This window comes from Danio aesculapii, chromosome 9 (genome assembly GCF_903798145.1).
Source record: "Danio aesculapii chromosome 9, fDanAes4.1, whole genome shotgun sequence".
Taxonomy (NCBI): domain Eukaryota; kingdom Metazoa; phylum Chordata; class Actinopteri; order Cypriniformes; family Danionidae; genus Danio; species Danio aesculapii.
The window spans coordinates 14,105,199-14,129,038 of record NC_079443.1 but is presented as its reverse complement, the minus strand read 5'-3'; the positions used below and the strand labels follow the sequence as shown (position 1 = coordinate 14,129,038).

The window sequence follows — 23,840 nt, the reverse complement described above, 5'->3', positions numbered from 1 at the left end:
ACACTCATAAACTGGAGCCCCCAGAGAATACCCACGCGAACAGGGGGAGAACATATAAACTCCACACAGAAACGCCACCTGACCCAGCCGAGGCTTGAGCCAGCGACCATCTTGCTGTGAGGCAATCACACTACCCACTGCGCCACCGTGACTCCTATTACTATTGCAATTAAAATAAAATAAAAATATAAATATATAAATAAATAAATATTTCTTAGCTCACAGTATATTTGGTAAAAATAAATAAATAAATGAATGAAAGTTTTTTTACAACCAAAAACGTAATTACATAGACAAGCTAAAATAAAAATAAAAATGTCTTTCTTCAGCTTCACAAGAAAACAAAGAACTTTTTCGAAGCCCCTCATCTTTTTCACCTACACTTTCCCTATACTAAAGATTGCATTTCAGACACATTTTTTATGTGTTAGCTTATCTAATTTCAGCCATATACGGTTAACCATAAATCATTTTAATCGTTCAATCAATGTGTTTCAAAACCTAGCGTTCTAAACCTGATCGTAAAAGAAGTACTTTATTTTAAAGGCGTGAATGCCATTTTGCGCATGTGTCTTTAATACACGCGGCGTTGCTAAGGTAACAGTAAACAGCCTTGAAGTCAAGTTTTTCTTTGGGAGTGTTCCTTATTATCTGCTCGTTAAGCTCAGCTTTATCATGTCAGACGTTGGTTCTGAAGAGTTTGACGACGAGCGAGGCTCGCTGGGGGTCAGTTACTGTCAGAGGTTTTATTCAGATAACAGCAGATGACAGTAACTAGCTCCTTTTGTTTTGCAGGAATATGAGGGAGACAGAAATGAAGCTGGAGAAAGACATGGACAGGGCAAAGCTGTCCTGCCTAATGGAGACACTTACCAAGGAGCATATGAAAATGGCAAGAGATCTGGCCAGGTCATTTTATTTGGAATACACTATTTGTAGCTTTTACAGTATATGCAGTTTTTTAACCCTGTGTTGTCTGTATTATCAGGGCACATATAAGTTCAAGAATGGGGCCAGATACACTGGTGAATGGTACATGAATTTAAAGCATGGAGAGGGTACATTTTATTACCCAGATGGTTCCAAATATGAAGGTATGTCTTTATTTTCCACATCACCTCAAGTATATCTGACTATGAATGAACATGGACTGAAGACTTTCAAGTTTGGCAACTAACTGAAAAAAGTTTAAGTTATTAAAATGTATAACTGAGAAAAACTTAAACTCATAAATTTTACAAATAAATATTACTAAACTAAAATATTTAATTAAAAAACGACAAAACATCCTTAATAAAAATGTAATGGGGGGTTGGGGGTCCTAAACATTATATAATAAATATAAAAAGCATATTTTATATACAGTTGAAGTCAGAATTATTAGATTTTTTTATTTCTTTGTTAAATATTTCCCAAATATTTTCCCAGAGCAAGAAAATCTTCACAGTATGTCTAATAATATATTTTTTTCTCTGGAGAAAGTCTTATTTCTTTTATTTCGGCTAGAATAAAAGCAGTTAAATTTTTAATGAACATTTTAAGGTCAAAATTATCCTTTAAGCTATATTTTTTTTCGATTGTCTGCAGAACAAAACATCGATATACAATGATTTGCCTAATTACTCTAACTTGCCTAGTTAACCTAATTAACCTAGTTAAGCCTTTAAATGTCACTTTAAGCTGAATACTACTGTCTTGAAGAATATCTAGTAAAATATTATGTACTGTCATCATGACAAAGATAAACGAATTTAGTTAATAGAAAATGAGTTCTTAGTTATTATATGTTTAGAAATGTGTTTAAAGAATCTTCTCTCCGTTACACAGAAAATGAGTGAAAAAATAAACAGGGGGGTAATAATTCTGACTTCAACTGTATATATGGGACATTCTACCAGAAACGTACATTATCTATCCCCGAAATAAAAACATTAATACAGTGAATAAAAAGTATTTCATCCCAAAAATTTCTAAAATGGACTGATGGTTGATTTCTGTGAGTTGTTCTGTAAAGGAATATGACATTCATTTGGTTCTTAGAATTTTTTTCTTTATTAAAAACACTTTACACTGTACAAACCCTGTCATTGTCGTTGTCCTCAGCCCAATTGAACCTACATCTTTTGCTTTTGTTTTGCTAAAAACTGTTATTTAGAAAAAAATACTTTGGAAATAGCAAGTTTAAAGTTGCGGTCACACTGCACTTTTCTCCCCAAAGACTTTCATTCATACGCACATGAATGCGTCAGACCGGAAACGTAAGGTTGTGCCCCAAGTTTCGCATTTCGCTGCGCTGGAAAGATCAAGCTTGGTGAACTCTGACCTGCGAAATCGCATCACATGATTGTGTGAGACCAATCAAGGATCAAAACATGACCTCTCTGGACAGAAATATAAAATATGGAGCAATCGCTCGCGTTTTTTAATGTCTAATTATCTTGTTTAATCCCTCCCTTTTTCGCAGCACCGTATAACAGAATTTCGCAAGCTCAAACTCTAGTGTGACCGCAGCTTAAGTTGTTATTGTCAGACAGTCACCGGAGTCATCCTGGTCACCTGAAGCCACTCACAGCCGTTCACTATCACCTGATTACTAATTGTTTGACAGTTCTCAATAAATTCTTATGTATTTCACTCCTCCTGTGATGTTCCTTTGTGATATGTGACAGTTATCATTCACATCAATTGATGAAAAGCATGAAATTATAAATAAATTCCACAAATAAATACTAGTATATAATACGAATAAATTTACAATTGTCCATATGTTTCTGTCAATCCTGTCACATTTGCAGGAAATTTAACATGCAATACGTGCAATACACGTTTAAGGCTATGACTCGAAAGTGACATCATTTGATAGAGAAGAAGCTGACAGTGATCAAGGATGTGTTCTATCTTGAATTGTATGATATTTTTATGCTTGTTTTCGTATGATTTATTTTGAGGACGACAAGCTTAAAGCTGCAGTCACACTGAAATTTCTCCCCATAGACTTCCATTCATACGCACGCGAATGCGTCAGACCGGAAATGCAAGCTCGTGCGACAAGTTTCGCAGTTCGCTGCGTTGGAAAGTAGAAGCTTGGTGAACTCTGACCTGCGAAATCGCATCACATGATTGAGTGTGACCAATCGAAATCAAAACATGACCTCTCTCGATAGAAATTTAAAACATGGAGCAATCGCTCGCTTTTTTAAATGTCTCATCATGTTGTTTAATCCCGCCCCTTTTCGCAGCACAATACAACAGAATTTCGCACCCTCAAACTCTAGTGTGACCACAGCATAAGTCAGACCCTGTCATGTTTTTTTATTAGTGAAATTGTATGTTTCTGGTAGAATGTCCCATATAAAAACTAAACCATTCTATTGCAGTACTTAATAAACTTTTTTAATGCCAATTTTACTTACACGTTTTCACATTAAAGCTGCGGTCACACTTTACTTTTCTCCCCATAGACTTCCATTCATACGCACGTGAATGCGTCAGTCCAGAAACGCAAGCTGGTGCATCAAGTTTCACAGATTGCTGCATTGGAAAGTTCAAGCTTGGTGAACTCTGACCTGCGAAATCGCATCGCTTGACTGCGTGAGACCAATCGAGGATCAAAACATGACCTCTCTGTACAGAAATTTTAAATATGGAGCAATCACTTGCTTTTTTTAATGTCTAATCATCTTGTTTAATCCTGCCCCCTTTCTAGTGTGACCGCAGCTTAAAAGCTCAGAATTTTTTAACAATATTTATAGCTTAGAACAGCAATCACCAATCTCGGTCCTGGAGGGTCGATGTTTCTGCAGAGTTTAGCTCCAACTTGCCTCAACACACCTGTCTGGAAGTTTCAAGTATACCTAGTAAGAGCTTGATTAGGTTGTTCAGGTGCGGTTGATTATTAATGAAGCTAAACTCTGCAGGACACCAACCCTCCAGGAACAAGTTTGGTGACCCTTGGTTTGGAGTTTAAAATAAGGTTGTCTCACACTGTGTAATGTTGTGTAAAAAGAAGGTTGTTTAAAATAAGGTTGTCTTACATAGTAGTTCTTTCTTCTGTTCAGGAATGTGGGTGGATGACCAGCGGCAGGGTCTTGGTGTTTACACATACCCTAATGGTGACACATACAATGGTGAATGGCTGCACCATCAAAGGTATTTAAGTTGCTGCTTATTAATTGATATTGTATATTAGCTTTATAGATATTAGTCATAACAGTTTTCAGTATATCTTCAATTTAAGCTGCAGCATGTACTGTAACTTTGTTCGCTCTATCAGTAAATAAATAAAACTACATACTTAAAATTAGTTAAATAGATCTTAAAATATATAGACTGATATAAATTGTCTGAATATAAACACTTTAGGTTATTGTAGTGATTCAGGATAAGGCTAAAACACAGTTTGGAAGTTGAATTTGAGATGTACTTGTTCATTAAATGTATTTTATTAATTGCAAATAAGATAAAAGTTAGACGGCACAATGGCTTGGTGGTTAGAGCTATCGCCTCACAGTAAGAAGGTTGCTGGATCGAGTCCAAGCTGGGCCAGATGGAATTTTTATGTGTAGTTTGTTTTCCCCGTGTTTGTGTGGGTTTCCGCCAGGTGCTTCAGTTTTCCAAAGAAATGCACTATAGGTGAATTAGAAAAACTAAATTGGCCAAAGTGTATGAGTGTGTGTGTGTGAAAGAGAGAGTGTATCTGTGTTTCCCAGTACTGGGTTGTGGCTGGAAGGGTATAAGCTGCGTGAAAACATATGCCGGAATAGTTGGTGGTTCATTCCACTGTGGCAATCCCTGATAAATAAGGGACAAAGTAGAAGGAAAATGAATGAATAAGATAAAAGTTATGGTTAACACTTTATATAAAGGTGTTACTGGATTATTGGTGATCTCTATCTGGGTCACGGCACCAAATTGTTGGAAATTCAAGAACCCACACCAAGAGACTTGTTACAAGCAGAATTCTTTATTAAGAACGTGTTGGGTGCTCTGCAGTCAAGCTATGGATTGTAAATGAAATTAGATAATTAAAAATTAAAGAAAATCACTTTTCAGTTATATATAATATTGTTAATTTAGAACTAGATTGTATGATTACAATTAATTATGCCTAATTACATCATGCAATTAACCATAGACCTATCCCTCATCTTAACCCTAACTGTTACGAGTGTGTACACAAAGGTAAAGTTTCAAATGCAGCTTTTTTGCAACAAAGCGATGGTCAGTACAACATGGGTAATCCAGTAGAGAAATCTATAAAGACAGGCAATGGTCAGGGCAGGCAGAAAACACTTCAAACATCCCAAAATAATCCAAAATCAAAACACAGGTAAATATCAAAAACAAGAACCAGGAAAACACTAGGTGATGCACACTACAGTGATACAAGACTGCGGAAAGCTCTGTTGAAGGTGAGGTGTGTGTATATAGTCCTGGATATCAGTCCTTATGAGCTTCAGCTTTGTGTTTGTAATCATTGGTGAACTGGAACTGGTGGGTATGAAGTGCATTATGGAATATGTAGTCCGGTTCAGTGGCAGATGTGACGTGTAGAGTGCCCTCTAGTGTGTCTGATGTGCACTAGACTTGGTGGCTGTGACACTAACCATATACTGTAGTACGTACACATGGTTAATATATACTACTCAGTAGATAAATTAAAAGCTACAGTGTAACAAGGACGCCTTAACATAAAGTGTAACTTTATTAGTAGTATTTTCTGCATCTTTGAATAAAAATGTTTTTCTTGTAGACATGGGCAGGGTGCATACACTTACCATGACACAGGTTCTCAGTATGTGGGCACGTGGATCATGGGTAAAATGGAGTCAGCCGGTGAGCTCATCGATCTGAACCACAGATATCAAGGCAACTTTATCAATAATAATGTAAGTTATGCTATACAATTTATAATCTGAGCTGGTGAGTAGAAGAAAATATTATTATTGGGAAAAGCATTCAGTTCTAAAATGCAGTATCTATACAGTCCCTGACAAAAGTCTTGTTACTTGTGTACAAATTGACCTGAAGTGCCACTGAAATATATTTCTAATCAAGATTTTTTTTTTACAAGAAATGGCTCATCAGATTTTGTAAAAATGTTTAAGTGCAAAATGAAACTGCTGAAAAGTATTCTAATACTCCCAACTTAGTAAAGCCCATTAAGTCAATATTTGCAAAGACAGTGTTGTCACCTTGTTATATAAGCTTCACCTGTGACTAATAATGGATCAATTAGGTCTCAGGTATGTATAAAAAGAGCCCCAGTACACTAGACCGTCACATCAACTCCAACTACACCTCTGCAAACATGCCTAAGATTCAACCTGAGACTAAAGTGTTGATTATCAAGAGGCTGAAGACCAGATCCACTGCTGATGTAGCAGACACCTTCAGTGTGTCTCAGTGTCAAGTACAGAGGATAAAAAACAAGATTGAAGAGACTGGAGATGCTTTTGATAAGCCTAGGTCAGGCAGACCTTGCAAGACAACTGCTCGAGAGGACCGCTTGTTGGCTGAAATCCAGTGCCAGCCCATTTCCACTGCAACAGATCTCCACGAGACCCTGGGGCCTCATGGACAAAGGCTTGCGTTGAATTCATACTAAAACATTGCGTACGGAAAAAGCTGTAAATGTGCGTATGCAGTAAAAAAATCTGATGAATGAAACACTGAATCATTGTATCTGCGCTTTTGGTCAGTTTGTGGGTTGTTGAGGGGGGGTAAACAGCCACGTCTTTGATGGATAACCATGGTCTCCTGATATGCAGTTAAATAATTACGCTCAATAAAATAAAATACAATAAAAAACTTAGCTGGAATAATATCTTTAAATACTTCACTCATCAAAAAGCTACCCATCGTGCACCCTGCCACCTTGGAGCCTCATCCCAACCATGCTATTTGTGAGAATAAATTAATCATGGGTTGACCAAGGCCACCTTGCCACAAAATTTGTTAAGCGCATTTGAGCATCACATATTATTTGCACATTTATTGAATGGAAATGTTTCAGATTCACGTATGCAAATTCATCTTCAGATGGCGCCTTTATAGCAATGTGCGTACAGTTGATCGCTCCCATTACATTGGCAAAACTGGCAATCGCTTCAAATTGCGCTTTAATATTTGGCTGGTCAACTGCATGGTATGGAAACTTTATATACCTGCCAGACATGCGGATGAACCCATCCCATACAGCTGGCATTGCACGGCTCAAACACGACTGGCTGAACCCAGAACGGTCTGCCAGTTCCCTTTGGAAAGAACCAGTTGCCAGGATACTTTGTTGGTGCGATACTTTGCCAAGGCCCACAGCCTGCTAAAGGGATGGACACTGGAAAAGTAGCAGAAAAAAAATGGATTTTTCAGACAAATCTTCTGTTGAATTACGCCCCAGTCACCACAAATATTGCAGGAGATTTACATGGGCCCGCATGGATATGAGATTCACCCAGGAAACAATAAAGTTTGGTGGTGGAAAAATCATGGTCTGGGGTTACATTCAGTATGGGGGTGTGCAAAGATCTGCAGGGTGGAAGGGAACATCAATAGTCTAAAATACCAAGAAATCTTAGCTACCTCTTATATTCCCAACCAAAAAAGAGGCCAAATTCTGCAGCAGGATGGTGTTCCATTGTATACTTTCATCTCCACATCAAAGTTCCTCAAGGTGAAGAAGAGCAAGATGCTGCAGGATTGGCCAGCCCAGTCACCAGACATGAACATCATTGAGCATATGTGGGGTAGGATGAAAGAGGAAGCATGGATGATGAACCCAATAATATTGATGAACTTGATGAATATGATTATAGATAAAGATTGAGGCATGCAAGACGTTATTTTTTTTGCTATTCCTGATGACTTCATCAATAAATTGTATGAATCCTTGCCAAACCACATGGATGCAGTCCTTGAAGCTCATGGAAGTCATACAAGATTAAATTTGAATCTCACAGCACCCCTATTTAGTTTGCTGACATATTTTTGTATTTGCAGGAAATTTGTTAAATTTTTGTATAGGCGACGACTTTTGTCTTTTCTAAAATTTTACCTTTCTGTCTTCATTAAATGATAAATCTTTTTTTCAGTGAAACTAATTTATTTCAGTGCATTAAACATAATTTGGGAGGGTTTTAGCTTTTCATATGGGCTATTTCTAACACCAATTGATTAATAAAAAGTCAGGTGTTTCTACAAAATAGATAAGCAAATACTTTTGTTAGGGATCGTATAGTATAAATGTTTAGCATATCTTTATCTGGTGACCTCAAAACCATTTGAGAGCCACCATATTATTATGTTACGTATTAACTGCAGCTGTAATCATATGTATCTTACAGTTATTCTTGTATAATTGTTTTTCTAGCCTTCTGGTCCAGGCAAGTATGTGTTTGAAATTGGTTGTGAGCAGCATGGAGAGTATCTCCAGATAGAGCAGGTATGTGTGTTTAAACTATATGCATCATATATATGAGATGTAAATTCATGATGGTGTATTTCCAGTGGAGTGTTCTCACTTTTCAGGGCACAATTATAAGACAGTTGACACCTATTTTTTTTATTTATTTTTTTGCATGTTTGACCTGTTTAAAAAAACGTGCACTGGTCCCGCTTTATAGTAAGTGGCCTTTACAATGTTCTTAAATCAAAATATGAATACAATGTACTGTATTTAATGTGTTCATAATGTATCGCAGAATACATTGGTGGTGCTATTGAGGTGGGATATGGGTAAGGTTAGGGAAAGGTTTGGTGGTATAAGTAGATTTTAGGGTGGGTTAAGGTGTAAGGGGTGGGCAACAGTGTAGTTATAAATGTACTTACGAAACAAATTACAGATGTAATTACATGCTGGTATGTAATCAAGCATAAGTAATATGTAAAACACCATAATTACATTGTAACAAATGACTAATTTCAGTATAAGTACATATTAGTTAAGGCCACTTAATATATATATACTCAGATAATTTGGTTAAAACTGTTGTCTTATAAACATACCCTAAACATACCCTTAGTTTTCAACTGTTTTGCTGTATTTTATGTATTTAGGTATAATTTTGTTAAAAAATGTGTGCTAAATTGTATTGAATGTGAGCTTGATAGTACATTTAGAATTACAGTCCAGTATATCAAAGACAATAGATGTAATTGAGATAACATTTAAACAAAACACTACCTGCTATAGCTATAAAACATTTTCATTCAACTGCAATTTACATGCAGTTTAGTTTTATAAAATAGTCATAAGTTATTTGACATAAAATGTACATTATAAATACGCTTAAGTGCACATTTTCACACTTTTATGTTAATGAATTTTCAAGCACTAAACGAAGCAACTAGTAAGGAAGGGAAGACTTTAAAGTTCTCCTCACCATGATCAGGGACAGAGCTTCTTTATTGCTATTTCAACTTTTGGAGATGAGGTTTTATGAGCTCCTCTGGATAGGCTGTTGCTGTGCCTCTAAATAATGTAGTTTGCCTGCTGCATGCCAACAGCTCTCATGCTGTGTTCTATCTCTTAGACTCTGACTCTTAGTCAGTAGTGGAATGACCTTAGTTTTGAGCACTTCAGATTGGTATGCTAGTAAACATTACCAACTACTGGATAAAGCTAAATTAAATATATCTCAATTTTTTGTTTAAAGCAAATACTATAAGTCTTATGAAAACCGAATATACCTATACCTATACCCTATACATTTGTAGAGATCACAAAATATGTCCCTGGAGGTACTTTTTTTTTGTTTTTTGCAGTTTTTGTTTTCGTGAATCCACTGGAGACCACTGTGCACCCTTTTTAAATCAAATTTCTTTCGCGAGTGCCATTTGCACCGGCTGTTCTCGTGGTAATCCATCAGAGGCCGCTGTCGACTGACTGACTGACCAACCAATTCGCCCAACCAACCCCTTAACCAAACCCAACCGATATTGTTTTCAAAAGCACCGATTGACCCGATCACCCCTTTCCTAAACACAACCATCAGTGTTTTCAAAAGCAATCCAGAAAAGCCCTAGTCCGATTTTTTTCATGTTTTCAGATCTTACACTGTACATACCCTGTTAATTACTTGTTTATTTAATTTTTTGCAACAATGTCCTCAACATTGTTGCTGAATAGGCTTGCTTGGGATAGCATTGACCATTTGATATTGTCGTGGCTCTGTCAGTGAAAGGTGCCTTTCAGCCTGTATGAGCTCCTCGTGAAACATACTGAAAACGTACTGTTCCCAAGCACTGCGTCAACATGATGGGCAGTCATGTAAGACAATGATTGTGCCTATCATTTGGAGACAAGAAATCAGTATGACATTTTAAAAAAGACACTTTTTGACAATTTGAAATGTCCCTTTTTCACGTGAGCCACTGTGCCGCCTGCAGCTTACAGTTTTCCCAATGGTTTATACATATTTTCTGAAAGCATGTCTCATATTGTTAGAACTCTACACACAAATCCAAAAACACACACACATTGGGCAAAACCCTTCAATTCTCCTGCAAAATGAAACTTTACTTTTCAAAAGAGTGTGATTTCTTGTCAAAATGTTATTTTGTTTTCAAATGACACACAAACCATCACATGAATAGACATTTATAAGAACAGTTGAGCACTGATGTGCTTAATGTAAAACACTATGACCACTTCTTCTCCATTCATCATAACGACTTACTGTAAGCCTTTTTTGTTCAGTGTTACACTTACAACAGACAGTACATAGACCTACATAAGTGCATTGCAAAATATTTCAGAATATTATTTTTTATACAAAACACACAAAAACACGGTACCAAATATATTTTACTGTATTTTTCCCACAAAAACAGTGTACACAGTGTTCATCCCAACCAACAAAAGTTGCACACAATGTGGTCCACATATACCATCAACAAAAGTATTTACAGAATACAGTTACAGTAAAAAAAAATAAAATGTGGATTTCTGTCATACACTTTCTATCCCCAGGCAGAAAAATATTCCTCACTAGGATTGAGAAATGGAGAATATGGAGGGAGATAAACAACTAAAACATGTGGGTGGGAAGTGAACCAGTTGAGCTCTGATTTCTAAATTGCAATTATGTGAGACAGGTGTTTACCTGTGTGATGAGTTAGTATGCAAAGTAGGACAACTGACTTTACAATTGTGAATGACAGTGTGTTCCTTGTGAAATCAAGATGTTTTGAAAAGTGTGTTTTAAACCTGCAATTTGAGTGTAAAGCATGAATTGTGCTTGTAGCTTAGCAGAATTGGTTCAGGGGGTTGGTGCATCAGTTACATGTAGTAGTCATTGTGTCTGAAGTACAAGTGATTATGTGTAAACAACTAAGAAAAACTGTAACAAGTTCTAGTAAATTAAAAAGGTCCAGTTCAATTGTTAAAGTTGAAGTTCAGTTTAGTTCAGTTGAATGTAATGTAAGTGTCACAACTGTAAGTCCAAACACTTCACCGATGCACAGATTTTGCACCAATTTCACACTGTATTGCCGTGCAAGTATTCAGTTAATGTAAACACATTTTGCATCAAATCGTTTTATCTCCAAAATAGTTTTCTCTAGCAAAGCATTTTGAAATATATCTTTTAAAATATTGCTGTGTAATGAATTTGTGCGTAGTGCTGTGTATTGATTTTGTGTGGAGCCAAATTCTAATGATATTTGTGGACTGCAGGTTAAAGGAGATGCAGAAGAAGAAGAACCCGCAATAACAACCATTCTAAAATGGAAACCCAAGGAAATTACTGGGCTTTCTGTTTGGACTAATGAGAGGGACTCAGGTGCTATCAAATTCATATATTTTATTAATTATTTAATAATTATTTATTAATATAAAACAATATTAAAGCACTGTTATGTGTCACTATATAACATTGGTATTAACATTTTGTTGTCCAATATGTAAATATACAATGCTCGGCATAAATGTATACACCCAATTTTGAAAATGTGTATTGTTTTATCCATTTCCCAGTGAATATAGACAATATATTTTGTTATATGCATGGAAAATAAGAATTTGATCACCTAACATCTTTAGGAATAACTCAAATGAGTTAATTGCAAAAAAAAAAAAAAAAAAAAACAACAACTAATTTTTAGACTGATTTTAGGTAGTTTTTTTATTTTTGTATTTTTTTTGGCTTTGGTACTGGCTAATCTAATGTATAGTATATGCACAAATATCATCCTATAGAACATTTCAATGTGGTGATGCCATTGGCTCATAAACATTTCCTGCTTGTTATCAAACTATTTCATAACTGTAACAAGAGCCAATTCAATCATAACTTAATGCTAAAATCGCTATCATAACATTATTTATCAATATTTGGCTCATTTTGGATTCTCGGAAACTATAGAAATTCAAAATGTAAAACGGGAAATATGTTGGGGCCGTTGTTTTTGTTTACATCCCTGAAAATGGTCTATAGAAAATATTAGTTTAAAAGAGAGATCTGTGAGGGGTGTACTCTTTCAGGCTTAGCACTTTATATAAATTATGCTTAGAACTGTATATGTTTTTCAAAAACGATAAATTGAGCTGAAGTACTGTGTTTGTTTATTGAAGGTCACACTGCGGTGGAGGAGTAATAAGGAAAGACCTTCAAAGACCATAAAGAGAGGAGAGTTGAGGTCCAGTTGAATAAACCTGCAATACAGTGAGACTGTGAGCTTTGTCTTGTGGAGAAAGTGGAGTAATAGGATCTGTCACAACCCTAAAATAAGTAATCATGGTCCTGTGTCAGCCAGTTTACTTTGCAATGATAATCGTCTGACTATACATTATCATGATTATTGTCAACACATAAATTCATTCATTAAAAATGGTAATCAGATATTGATTTCAGTTTCCATTATTATATCATGTGGGAAGAATCAGTGTTGAGCTCTTTTGTATTCGTAATAGTAGCTGATTATATGACGTATCATCTTTATTAAAAAATATTCACTTTTAATCTTAAATATAAGCGACGCAGTAGGTAGCACATTTGCCTCACAGCAAGAAGGTCGCTGGTTTGAGCCTCGGCTGGGTCAATTGTCGTTTCTGTGTGGAGTTTGCATGTTCTCCCAGTGTTCACGTGGGTTTCCTCCGGGTGCTCCGGTTTCCTCCACAAGTCCAAAGACATGTGGTATAGGTGAATTGGGTGAGCTAAATTGTCCGTAGTGTATGTGTGTGATTGAGTGTGTATGGGTGTTTCCCGGTGATGGGTTGCAGCTGGAAGGGCATCCGCTGCGTAAAATATGTGCTGGATAAGTTGGCGGTTCATTCTGCTGTGTCGACCCCAGATTAATAAAGGGACTTAATAAAGGGAAGCCGAAAAGAAAATTAATGAATGAACGAGTGAATACTTGTTTAGAGATCACAAAATCAGCTTCACTAATAGAATACCTGGCAACAATTTTTAGTTTCGTAACATTAGTAAAACTAATTGCTAAAAAATGTCATCAAGAACTAATAAGGAACGATTATTAATCAGTTAATGTCAATTGTAGCATTTACTAGACCATTAAAACAAAAAACATGACCGCAATGAAGAGTTGTGTTTTTATTAACTAATGTTAACAACATTTATAAAATAGCCTAATACATCAGTGTATTCGACATTATTGTTTCTTAATCCAAGACACTAATCTTTATCAATGGGAACCAATTTAAAACTGTTCCTGAAAGATCTTTGGTATAGACAATTTCAATGTGGTGGTGTCTTTGGCCTGTGAACATTTCCTGCTTTTTATCAAACTATTTAATAAATGTAACAAGTGGTAATTCAATGGTAACTTAATTTTAAAACAGCTATCATAAATTATTCATCAATATGTGGCTCTTTTTGGATTCTTGGAAGCTATAGAAAAATGTAAAACCGGAAATACGTTGGGGCCGTTGTTTTTGTTTACATCCCTCAAAATGGTCTATAACTGAAACGTGTTGTATCCTTTTGAAAACACTAGGTGGCGGAATAAAGCAGACAAAAATGTTTAGATACTGCAACCAAGATTAATGTTTTATTCATTATAACAAACTAAATTAAGTGTATTTTCATTAGGCTTATGGTTTAAATGTTTCAACATAAGAACATACAATATACATTTAATATATTTTATTTTACTTGGTGCAGTGGGTCTTTGTTATAATAAATGATGTTTTACGCATTATTTTCTCATTAGATTTTTTTTTGTCTTTAGATATAAATGGATTAGGATTCAATAGAAAAAAGCTGAATTTTACAATTTAAAGAAAAATGTAAATTATTTTAATTTGTGTGTTAAGACATTAAAATGAAGCTTAAGTAAAATAAAATACTGATGAAAAAATATTCAATATTAAATAGATATTAAATAATAATAAAAAATTATATCATCGCAAATATTACTACTACTACTATAAATAATAAGAAGAATTATTTTTGAGTAGTTGCCACTTAAATTAAGACAAAAATAATTGAAACAAATTATATCCTATATCCTCCTATCCAACTTTTCCTATTCAACCATCACTACACCAAAACAAAAACAAAAAACTATCAGCAAAAATTGCTTTAGTTTTTGCACATAGATTTTTACATAACAATAGGATATGTGAAAGTATCATTGCTTGAGAAGTAATAGTTAGCCTTTTTTCCTCTTTGCAAGCTTTACTTAATCTTAAAACAGGATATATTCCAGATTTGTATATTTCTTTATTCTTTAAAGGGCACCTATGATGAAAATCAACTTTTGTAAGCTGTTTGGACAGATGTCTTTATGTTTAGTGTGTCCAGTTATATTGGAGTGACATAAACCAAGTCCCCTTTTTTAAATTTATCAATGTTAAAATAGGACACAAATCCCAATGATTTAGAGGCCCACCGCAACGTGATGTAGGAGTGCAGTTTTCCCCACTCAATGAATTGATTGACAGGTGCCATGTCTCTATAATAACGTATATACACATGTTCACAGAACATTTTTTTTTGCAAATAAACCAACACAGCCTCACGGCAATTCTAAACTTTTTGATTTAGTGGCTAATTCGAATCAATTAGTACGATCTAATTCATACTGTTTAGTACGATTTGCTCATTACCCAATGACGGTTGGGTTTAGGGGTGGGGTTGGGTGCCATTTGTGTGATGCTGCGTTCACACCAGACGCGGATGAAGCATCAAGCACGAGTGATTTACATGTTAAGTGAATGCAAAGACGTGAATTGACATCCTGTGATGTGATACGCACGAATGAGGTGGTGTGAATGACACGATTTGAGCGAATGAAGCGGTGGAAGTTGAGCGTTTTGAGTTGAGCATTTTTTGACGCACTTAACGGTTTGCACAAATCGCTCGAGTTGGAAAATTTTTATTGGATTTTCATGCCATGTTAACCAATCATTAGTTTTGTCTTGAAGGGGCATGATTATGATGTAGTTCCTGTTTTGGTGTCCCGGGAAAAAAGCTCCTGCCAACACCGGACAATAGTTCATCAAACTGGGCTCAGCTCAGTCGGAAGCACCACTGAAAGCCTCCATCATCTAGGTATCTGATAGGATCTTGTGGACTCGGACATTGCTCCAAACGAATCGACGCTGTTTTTCAATCTTCATAAATCACCTAAACACAGCTATTCTCTCAATAAAATCCATGTTAACCATTTAGCAATGAAGCGAGAGTCATCGAGCAGACAGCCCTGACCATGACGCGAATCCACGTCTATTGTGAAGTGAATTTGACGAGCGAATGAAGCATATTTCACGCATGTATGAAGCGAGTAAACTCGAAATGTTCCCGTGTCTATTTACGTGCGAATAGCGCAATCTATTCGTGCGTTCCACATCTGGTGTGAACACAGCATAAGACTAATCATTTCAGAAAGGCATGAATAAACTCCACCACAAATACATGAAATAACCTTACTTGGTGTTTTTGACTAATGAGCTGTTTTGCAGCTTCATCTGAGTCTGTCTCTGTCACTGTGCTGTTTATCTGACAACGCATGATGAGAAGCAGACACACAGGTGGAAAGGGTGGGTGGGGAGAAGTACAGTAGCTCATTTTCATTCAAAGCCACAGGCTACAAAAAAAGCTACAGTATACTCAGATACCAAAATGGGCAAATAATAATGAGGCTATAATGAATAACCTGATGGGTATCTTGAGCTGAAACTTTACAGACACATTCTGAAGACGCCAAAGATTTATCTTACATCTTGTAGCATGGGTAAAATAGGTGCTTGTTTAGTTTTTATTTGTGCATAATGCATTTCACATTTAGTTTGATAGTTTTACATTTTATAGTTATTATTTTTAGTGGCAATTCTCATTACATTCTAATAATACAATTAGTTTTTAATAATTAAAAAAATAAATAACAAATAAAAATAATGACACAATTCTGAAGTCACAATCTTCACTAAAGACAGAGGCTCATTTACTGGATATAATCCACACACTGCTCTTTGCTCCATTTAAGTCTGAACCCAAAACAGTAAAGCTTAATATGAGTCATTCTGTTGACCCAATCACTACCCGTTTGGAAAAACAGCTTAACCTATACAGTATGTATTTATAACTATAGTTTCTTACGTTGTAAAACATCTTTTAAAACATTTTAATTTTGTATGACTATTTTTGCTATCATGCAACACTTTAAAACTAGGTTAAGGAAATACAAAATAAGGGATTGAGAACAGGCACACTTCAAAGCTTTGTCAACAGTCTTTTTAAGACGCTTCCTGGTCCCCATTGTTGTCTGATATACAATAGAGGATGCTGAGAGGCAATGTTTGCTGCACTGCATGTATTCTTTCAATTCCTTTCTGAATAATGGAACCACATCACTTCTGCCTAACAAACTTCGCCCTTCATTGGTCAAACAAGAATTCTAACTGTGACTGGGGGGGTGTGGTTTCAACTGGCTCGACCAGATTTCCCTGGAGTTTCTCTGTGTGTGTCCGTGTGTTTTGTTTTGTTTTGTTGTGTTTTTTCATAGGCATAACTGACACCATTGGAGCTGAGGGAACACTCGCACTAGGACATACAGTACTTGTGTCTCTGAGAGCCGAAAACGATGAAATCCAAGGACTTACTGAATACTGAACTTTATCAGGTCCAGCTTAGATCTTACTAATCCATGGCTGAGGAAGGAGTTGAGTAAAATTCCTGGAAATAAAATGAAGCCACATTCAGAATTCAATGGATTAAAGGCAATAAGAGGTAATTTTGTACATTTGTATGTTTCTTTTTAAGTTTATCAGTTTCTAAAGAACATTTTAGATCTAGTAAGTAGTAAGCATTCACTACTTACTTCTATTTTTTTAAAATATATTTATTATCTGTTTTTTGTCCTGTCTCTGTTATCCTGTTGCACTGTAGGAGCTCTGAACATACCTGGCAATGTGAACATACCTGGCAATAAAACTCTTTCTGATTCTGATTGTGAGATTTTTAAGAAATGGTTTCTCATTGGTTAATAGAAGATGCTGCAGTGGAATAGGGGATTCAGGATTATATATATATATATATATATATATATATATATATATATATATATATATATATATATATATATATATATATATATATATATATATACACACACAATATATATATATATATATATATATATATATATATACACACAATATATATATACACAGTTGAAGTCAGAATTATTAGCCCCTCTGAATTGTTTTTTTCCTCAATTTTTTCAACACATTTCTAAACATAATAGTTTTAATAACTCATTTCTAATAACTGATTTATTTTATCTTTGCCATTATGACAGTACATAATATTTGACTAGATATTTTAAGTATTTAAGACACTTCTATACAGTTTAAAGTGACATTTAAAGGCTTAACTAGGTTAATTAGGTTAACTAGGCAGGATAGGGTAATTAGGCAAATTATTGTATAACGATGGTTTGTTCTGTAGACTATCGAGAAGAAAAAAAAAATAGATTAAAGGGGCTAATAATTTTGACCATAAAATGTTTTTTTTTTTTTTTTTTAAAAAACAAATAATTAACAAATAAGACTTTCTCCAGAAGAAAAAAATATTTTCAGACATACTGTGAAAATTTCCTTGTTCTGTTAAACATCATTTGAGAAATATTTAAAAAAGAAACAAAATTTCTAAGTGGGGGCTAATATTTCTGACTTCAACTGATATACACTGTAAAAAAATGCTGAGTTATATCATAATTCCTTCATGTTATCACAACACGAATCAATTAAGTCAACTTAATCATTTTAACAAATGATTAACAATTTTAGTGGATTGAAGGTAAAACAGTTAAGTTGTCCCCCCCAAAAAATGTAAGAATTGTGTTTTTTCAAATCATTTTAAACAAGTAGTTTGAACAATCAGGAAAAGTCTTTAATCGGTTTTGGAAAAAAAGGTATCTGAATCTGAAATGGTGTATTTTATAGATACTGCAATTACAGTTACATTATATTATATAAATACAAACACTGAAAAAAATGATGTCTGCAAAGTTGTTGTAAACAATTTATATGTGTTGAATTTAAACAAACAAATTTAATTTAATAATGTTCAACTTAATTTGTTAGTTTAAATTCAGCCCAAATAATTTCAAATTCAATAAAAAAATTGTAAATCCAAGGAATCATCTTTGAATCATTTTTTTTTTTTCAGTGTATGAAGAGTTCAGATCCAAAAACCTCTAAGTGGCATCTGAAATTTTCTTCTAATATTAGCATTTTTTTCAGGCTACTATGTCTTGATTCAGTAATTTCACTTTTATGGCAAAGAATAGGTTATTTTCATCACTTTTAACATGAAATAACTGAACATATAAATAAGGGGGCTGAGAAAAATGCTCATTGTAGATGAAGCTTGCAGATGGCACTTGCATCTGAACTCTTCATATATTATTCATACATTATAACGAAATAAAAATAGCAGACATGAACAACATAAAAATACTGTAACTGTCATTTTAATTTTGTGTATGCATTCAGTGTAAAGCTGCACAATTAAACGATCATAATTCAAACCCGCGCAACATGAATGATAAATTATTTGCATGTTTTTTAATCCTTCGAAGCGCCGCATTCAAATCTACGTCGGTTTTTACACTTTTTCAGTTAGTTACAAACAATTAAATAACACAGAAGTACTGGAATAACAGTTTATAGTTCAGATATAAACACTGATGTTTATGGTAAAAATTAAAATCACAGTTTAATGGAACTTGACGCTGGTGAATGTTGTAGCAATTACATTGTAAAACCAATGGGTGGCGACAAACAACCATCAAAATTATGTCACTTTTTTTAGCTGGTTCTTTCTTGATTTTTATTATTATTAGCATTACAGGTTCTAAGTTCTGTTTGTCAAAACTAATAAAATTTTCATATAAATGGAAAGCAATCAACATTTGTCTTCTCCCTTTTTTTGCTGATGTGAATAATGGACCGTTCTGTGAGTTAAAACCGTAATGTGACCCAAACCATGAGATTTGTGATCTGTTACGCCACTATGTATAACTTAAATAACAAATAACTTATTTAAACTGATCAAATCAGAGTGAATAAGGAATAGATAAAAACTGATATAACGAAAAAAAACAACAGTAAATTATGATAAACTGAAGGCTGGAATTAGAGAATGTTGTGCAATGTATTTATAGGTTGTGAACAGTAGAAAAAGAGTGTGACTTCCTTGAATGTCCTTCAGAAAACAAAGGCCACTCTTATATTCATAAGCTTTTCCCTAAGGAGCTTGGGTGGGCTGTTCTCACACACACATGCAACAGCAGTCCTTCCTGTTCGAAAATCCCTTCAGTAACTGGAGAGCCAGTGATTTAGAGAGCTCTATTTTACTTTACTTGTACTTACCTCAGACAAAGTTCATTGGCATTGTGCTCACTTTCCAAAACCACAGTCCGGGCAGCTCGAGGAAACATCAGCAGCCCTGCATCTTACTTTTCACACAAGAAAGCCGGTCGGTGAGCTATTTCGAAAAGGGAATTGAACTATATCATGTTCTGTAGAGTGTCAGAACAGACTTTATAAATGACTGTGATCATGATGAATGTGCAGCGTTGATATGTGGAGTAGGAAAAGTGCACAGGTTTTGTGCGGAAGCCTTCGTTTAATCTTTTCTGGCGCTGAAGGCAGAATGTGTGGAAAAGCATCTGACAAAAATGTGACCTTTTACTTACAGCAAATAGAGTCTGTTTTCTGTAACTCATTTCCAAGGATGTCTGTGATTTTTTTCTGGAAAAGACACAAGTGTATTATTAACAAAAATTTATTAAAATATAAAAACTTATTTTTGTGCTGGTCGAAATGGAGCTGCAATAAAGTGAAAATAAACATTCAAATAAAATGGGGGTGGCAGGCCAGATAGGCCGTCAGACCACAGGCCTGGTGCTCCTTATGGCCAGTCCTCCCCTGTTTATGACTATAATTTGTACAAAAAAATAAAATTCTGTCATCATTAACTCATCGTTTCACATCCTCAACTTGTTCCAAACTTGGGTACTGGGTAGCACGTTCACCTCACAGCAAGAAGTTCGCTGGTTCGAGCTTCGGCTGGGTCAGTTGGCATTTCTGTGTGGAGTTTGCATGTTCTCCCCGTGTTTGTGTGGGATTCCAACCGGGTTCTCCGGTTTCCCCCACAAGTCCAAAGACGTGGTACAGGTGAATTGGGTATGCTAAAATTGACCATGGTGTATGAGTCTGTGTGTGAGTGAGTGTTTGTGTGGATGTTTCCCAGTGATGGGTTGCGGCTGGAAGGGCATCCTCTGCGTAAAATATATGCTGGATAAGTAGGCGGATCATACCGCTGTGGTGACCCCGGATTAATAAAGGGACTAAGCCGAAAAGAAAATGAATGAATGAATATATAAGAATGAATTTTTAGAAAAATATTTACGATTGTTTAAATTTTATTAAATACATTTTCAACTCATAGTCAATATTCATATTATATTACTACACTGTTCAGATTTTGTAGCCTGTTTCAAGACATTTTTTTGGTTTGTGTCTCTAAACAGCTCCTATGTGTAGGTAATTTCTTATACGTTTTTTGATGTGATTTTTTACAGTCATAGACTGTGAATTGCCTGTAATAATTCAGCGTAGTGATATGGAACTGTAATGAGTTCAGGAATTGCCTGGAATTACTTTACCCTAACAAATAATTGCACACCTTAGAACGTTCCTCAGCCAATCAGAATGAGGCATTCAGCAACCCTGTAGTACCTCAAGTCAATGAATATATTCAATTCAAGTTTATAAGTATAGTGCTTTTAACAATAACTATTGTTTCAAAGTAGCTTTACAAAAGGTGCCCATTATTACATTACAATCAAAATCAGAAAAGTTTAGGTTATTAGTTATAACTTTATTAGTTACCAATAACATAATAACTAATTAACTAATTACTAATGACATCATCAGTGGAAATTATTTTATATAAAAATAGTTAACCTGCAGTTATATAGTATGCAGGTAATTTCTATGTGTAGACATTCAATGAAGAGTATTTGTGTATTATGTGTATGTGTTGTCCACAGATATTTATGTGACGATTGAATGCAATACGTAAAGTCTCTGTCTTCTATTTACAGGTTATGGAAAGGTCAGGAACATTTTACTCACAAACAACACTCAAATCTAAAATTGACCTGATCCACATCAAGGTCTTCATCCTGTGCAGTTATGAAAGACCGCATGGAGGAGCTGCGTCAGCAGATGAAGGCCAGCGAGAAGCTGGTGGACAGCAACCCCTTTAATGAGGAGGAAGACAAGGACATAGACCAATCCTCACTGATAGGCCTGCAGGCTGTGATCTTCGAAGCAGAACCTGTCCTGGAAATCTTTCTAAAGGACGCTCAGAGCATTCGTGCCAGCATCGAGGAGCTGAACTCGGAAGTCAGTAAGTTCAATGAGCAGCAGAGAAACTTTGTGGCCACCATCAGACGCCTCAGCATCATGAAAAAAGAGAGCAGCATGACTCGAGACATCAAGCTGTTGGCCGAGAGTCTGCATAAAAGGTTAGATGCTCTTTCCAAGCAAGCTAAGCAAACAGAGACCGAGCTCGGCCCAAATGCTGCCACGTCCCGTATCCAGAAGATCCAACACGCAGCTCTCTTCCTCCAATTTCATCAAGTAATGCGACAACACAATGACGCAATCCTAAGCAAGCAGGAAAAATGCAAGCAGTTTATCATCCGGCAGCTTGAGGTATCAGGCCGCGAAGTGTCTGAAGAGGAGGTGGATAACATGATAGAGCAGGGAAAGTGGGAGATCTTCAACGAGAACATCATTGTCGATGCTAAGATCACTCGAACACAACTCTCGGAGATCGAGCAACGCCATAAAGAGCTTCTCAATCTGGAAAGCAACATGAAGGACCTGCGAGATCTCTTTCTAGATGTGTTCATGCTGGTGGAAGAGCAAGGCCACCAGATTCAAAACATACAAGCCAATGTGGAGAAGACGCAAGACTATGTGTCGGTCACAAAGGAGAAGTTCAAAAGAGCTGCGAGATATAAGAAGAACAACCCGCTTAGAAGACTGTGCTGTTGTTGCTGTCCTTGGTTTAGATAGCAGAGCAAGGCTGGTAGGATAAAATGTGGGAAAGTTTGTTATTTACTGCATTCTCAAGGGAAGAACTGATGGCCGAATACACCATACAGACATTGACCTCTGTCTGATGAAGATAAAGAGCAAGGGCACAAAGCACTTTTTAAAACATTGAAGCAGGAAGGCTTAACAGTTAGCTGGGTGTTGACATGCAATACAAGTAGTCATATGAAGATTTTCTGAGAGATTGTTTTGTTTTGTTACATCACAAATGTTATGTAAGATGTAATGAAGGGTAAATTAAAGAGTTAGTTCACCCTAAAATGAACACTTATTCAGCCTCAAGTGGTTTCAGACCTTTATGAGTTTTTTATGAACACTAAAGAAGATATTTCAAAGCTGAAAACCTGTAACCAGGAAAAACAAAAACTATGGAAGTCATTGGTTACAGGTTCCCAAATTTTTTTTCAATATCTTTTATGTTTAACATTAGAAAGCAAATGGTTCAAAACAAATAAAGGGTGAGTAAATAATGCCAGAATTTTCATTTTTGGGTGAACTATCCTTTTAATTGTGAAAAAGTTATGCTATTTTGTAAGTTGCAATTTATTCAACTGACTTTAATTTATTTTTCCCCCTTCAGTATTATTTGAATCAGTCACTTTTTATAGATTGTGTGTTAAGATTAAATATTTTAGCTAAATATCAAATATACTGTCTTAAGAGAAAGAATGATAAATTCACGTCCAATCTTATTTAAGCAATACTGAAAGATACCCGGATGTTCTTCTAAAGCACAATTTATACTTGATACTTCCATTAGTTTGCTTTGGTGTGCGTGAGCATAATGGTATCAGCAAAGAGTCTGTTGTTGACCTTGGCCCCGAAACAAATGACACACTTCATGTGTGAATATATGGAAGGCGATCGGTGACAAAAGTCTTCAAACAGTTTGTGTAATTAGTTGATTGTGTCAACAAGCATATTTTGGGTGTGTTAAAGGAATAGTTCCCACAAAAATAGTGGATCACTTGTAAGTTGTTACAATATATATGTGTGTGTGTGTGTGTGTGTGTGTGTGTGTGTGTATATATATATATATATATATATATATATATATATATATATATATATATATATGTATGTTTTCAATGGCAACATGGTGGCAGCATTTCTGTGTGGAGTTTGCATGTTCTCCCTGTCTTGGCGTGGGTTTCTTCTGGGTGCTCCGGTTTCCTTCACAGTTCAAAGACATGTGCTATAGGTGAATTGAATAAACTAAATTGTCCGTAGTGCATGTGTGGGT

At 35.4% G+C, this 23,840-nt stretch overlaps 2 protein-coding genes across 2 annotated transcripts; both read left to right on the top strand.

The window, feature by feature from the left end:
• Nucleotides 1-589: 589 nt before the first annotated feature.
• Nucleotides 590-13,392, top strand: rsph1 (radial spoke head component 1). Its single transcript, XM_056465192.1, has 8 exons — nucleotides 590-726; nucleotides 796-909; nucleotides 989-1,094; nucleotides 4,059-4,149; nucleotides 5,753-5,888; nucleotides 8,369-8,440; nucleotides 11,675-11,780; nucleotides 12,572-13,392. Exons 1-8 carry the CDS (start codon nucleotides 676-678, stop codon nucleotides 12,592-12,594), a joined length of 699 nt encoding a protein of 232 aa, XP_056321167.1. The 5' UTR covers nucleotides 590-675; the 3' UTR covers nucleotides 12,595-13,392.
• A 2,957-nt stretch (nucleotides 13,393-16,349) lies between these two features.
• stx19 (syntaxin 19) lies at nucleotides 16,350-23,607 on the top strand. The gene is made up of 2 exons (XM_056464998.1): nucleotides 16,350-17,189; nucleotides 21,577-23,607. The coding sequence occupies exon 2, from the start codon at nucleotides 21,668-21,670 to the stop codon at nucleotides 22,556-22,558; it is 891 nt and encodes a 296-aa protein (XP_056320973.1). The 5' UTR covers nucleotides 16,350-17,189; nucleotides 21,577-21,667; the 3' UTR covers nucleotides 22,559-23,607.
• The last annotated feature ends 233 nt before the right edge of the window (nucleotides 23,608-23,840 follow it).

Excerpts from the sequence above, each read along its gene's own strand:
- stx19 (XM_056464998.1), top strand. The coding sequence starts at position 21,668 with ATGAAAGACCGCATGGAGGAGCTGCGTCAGCAGATGAAGGCCAGCGAG.
- rsph1 (XM_056465192.1), top strand. The coding sequence starts at position 676 with ATGTCAGACGTTGGTTCTGAAGAGTTTGACGACGAGCGAGGCTCGCTG. Across the intron at positions 727-795 it reads ACGAGCGAGGCTCGCTGGGG|GAATATGAGGGAGACAGAAA; the intron begins GTCAGTTACTGT and ends TTTGTTTTGCAG. Across the intron at positions 11,781-12,571 it reads GACTAATGAGAGGGACTCAG|GTCACACTGCGGTGGAGGAG; the intron begins GTGCTATCAAAT and ends TGTTTATTGAAG.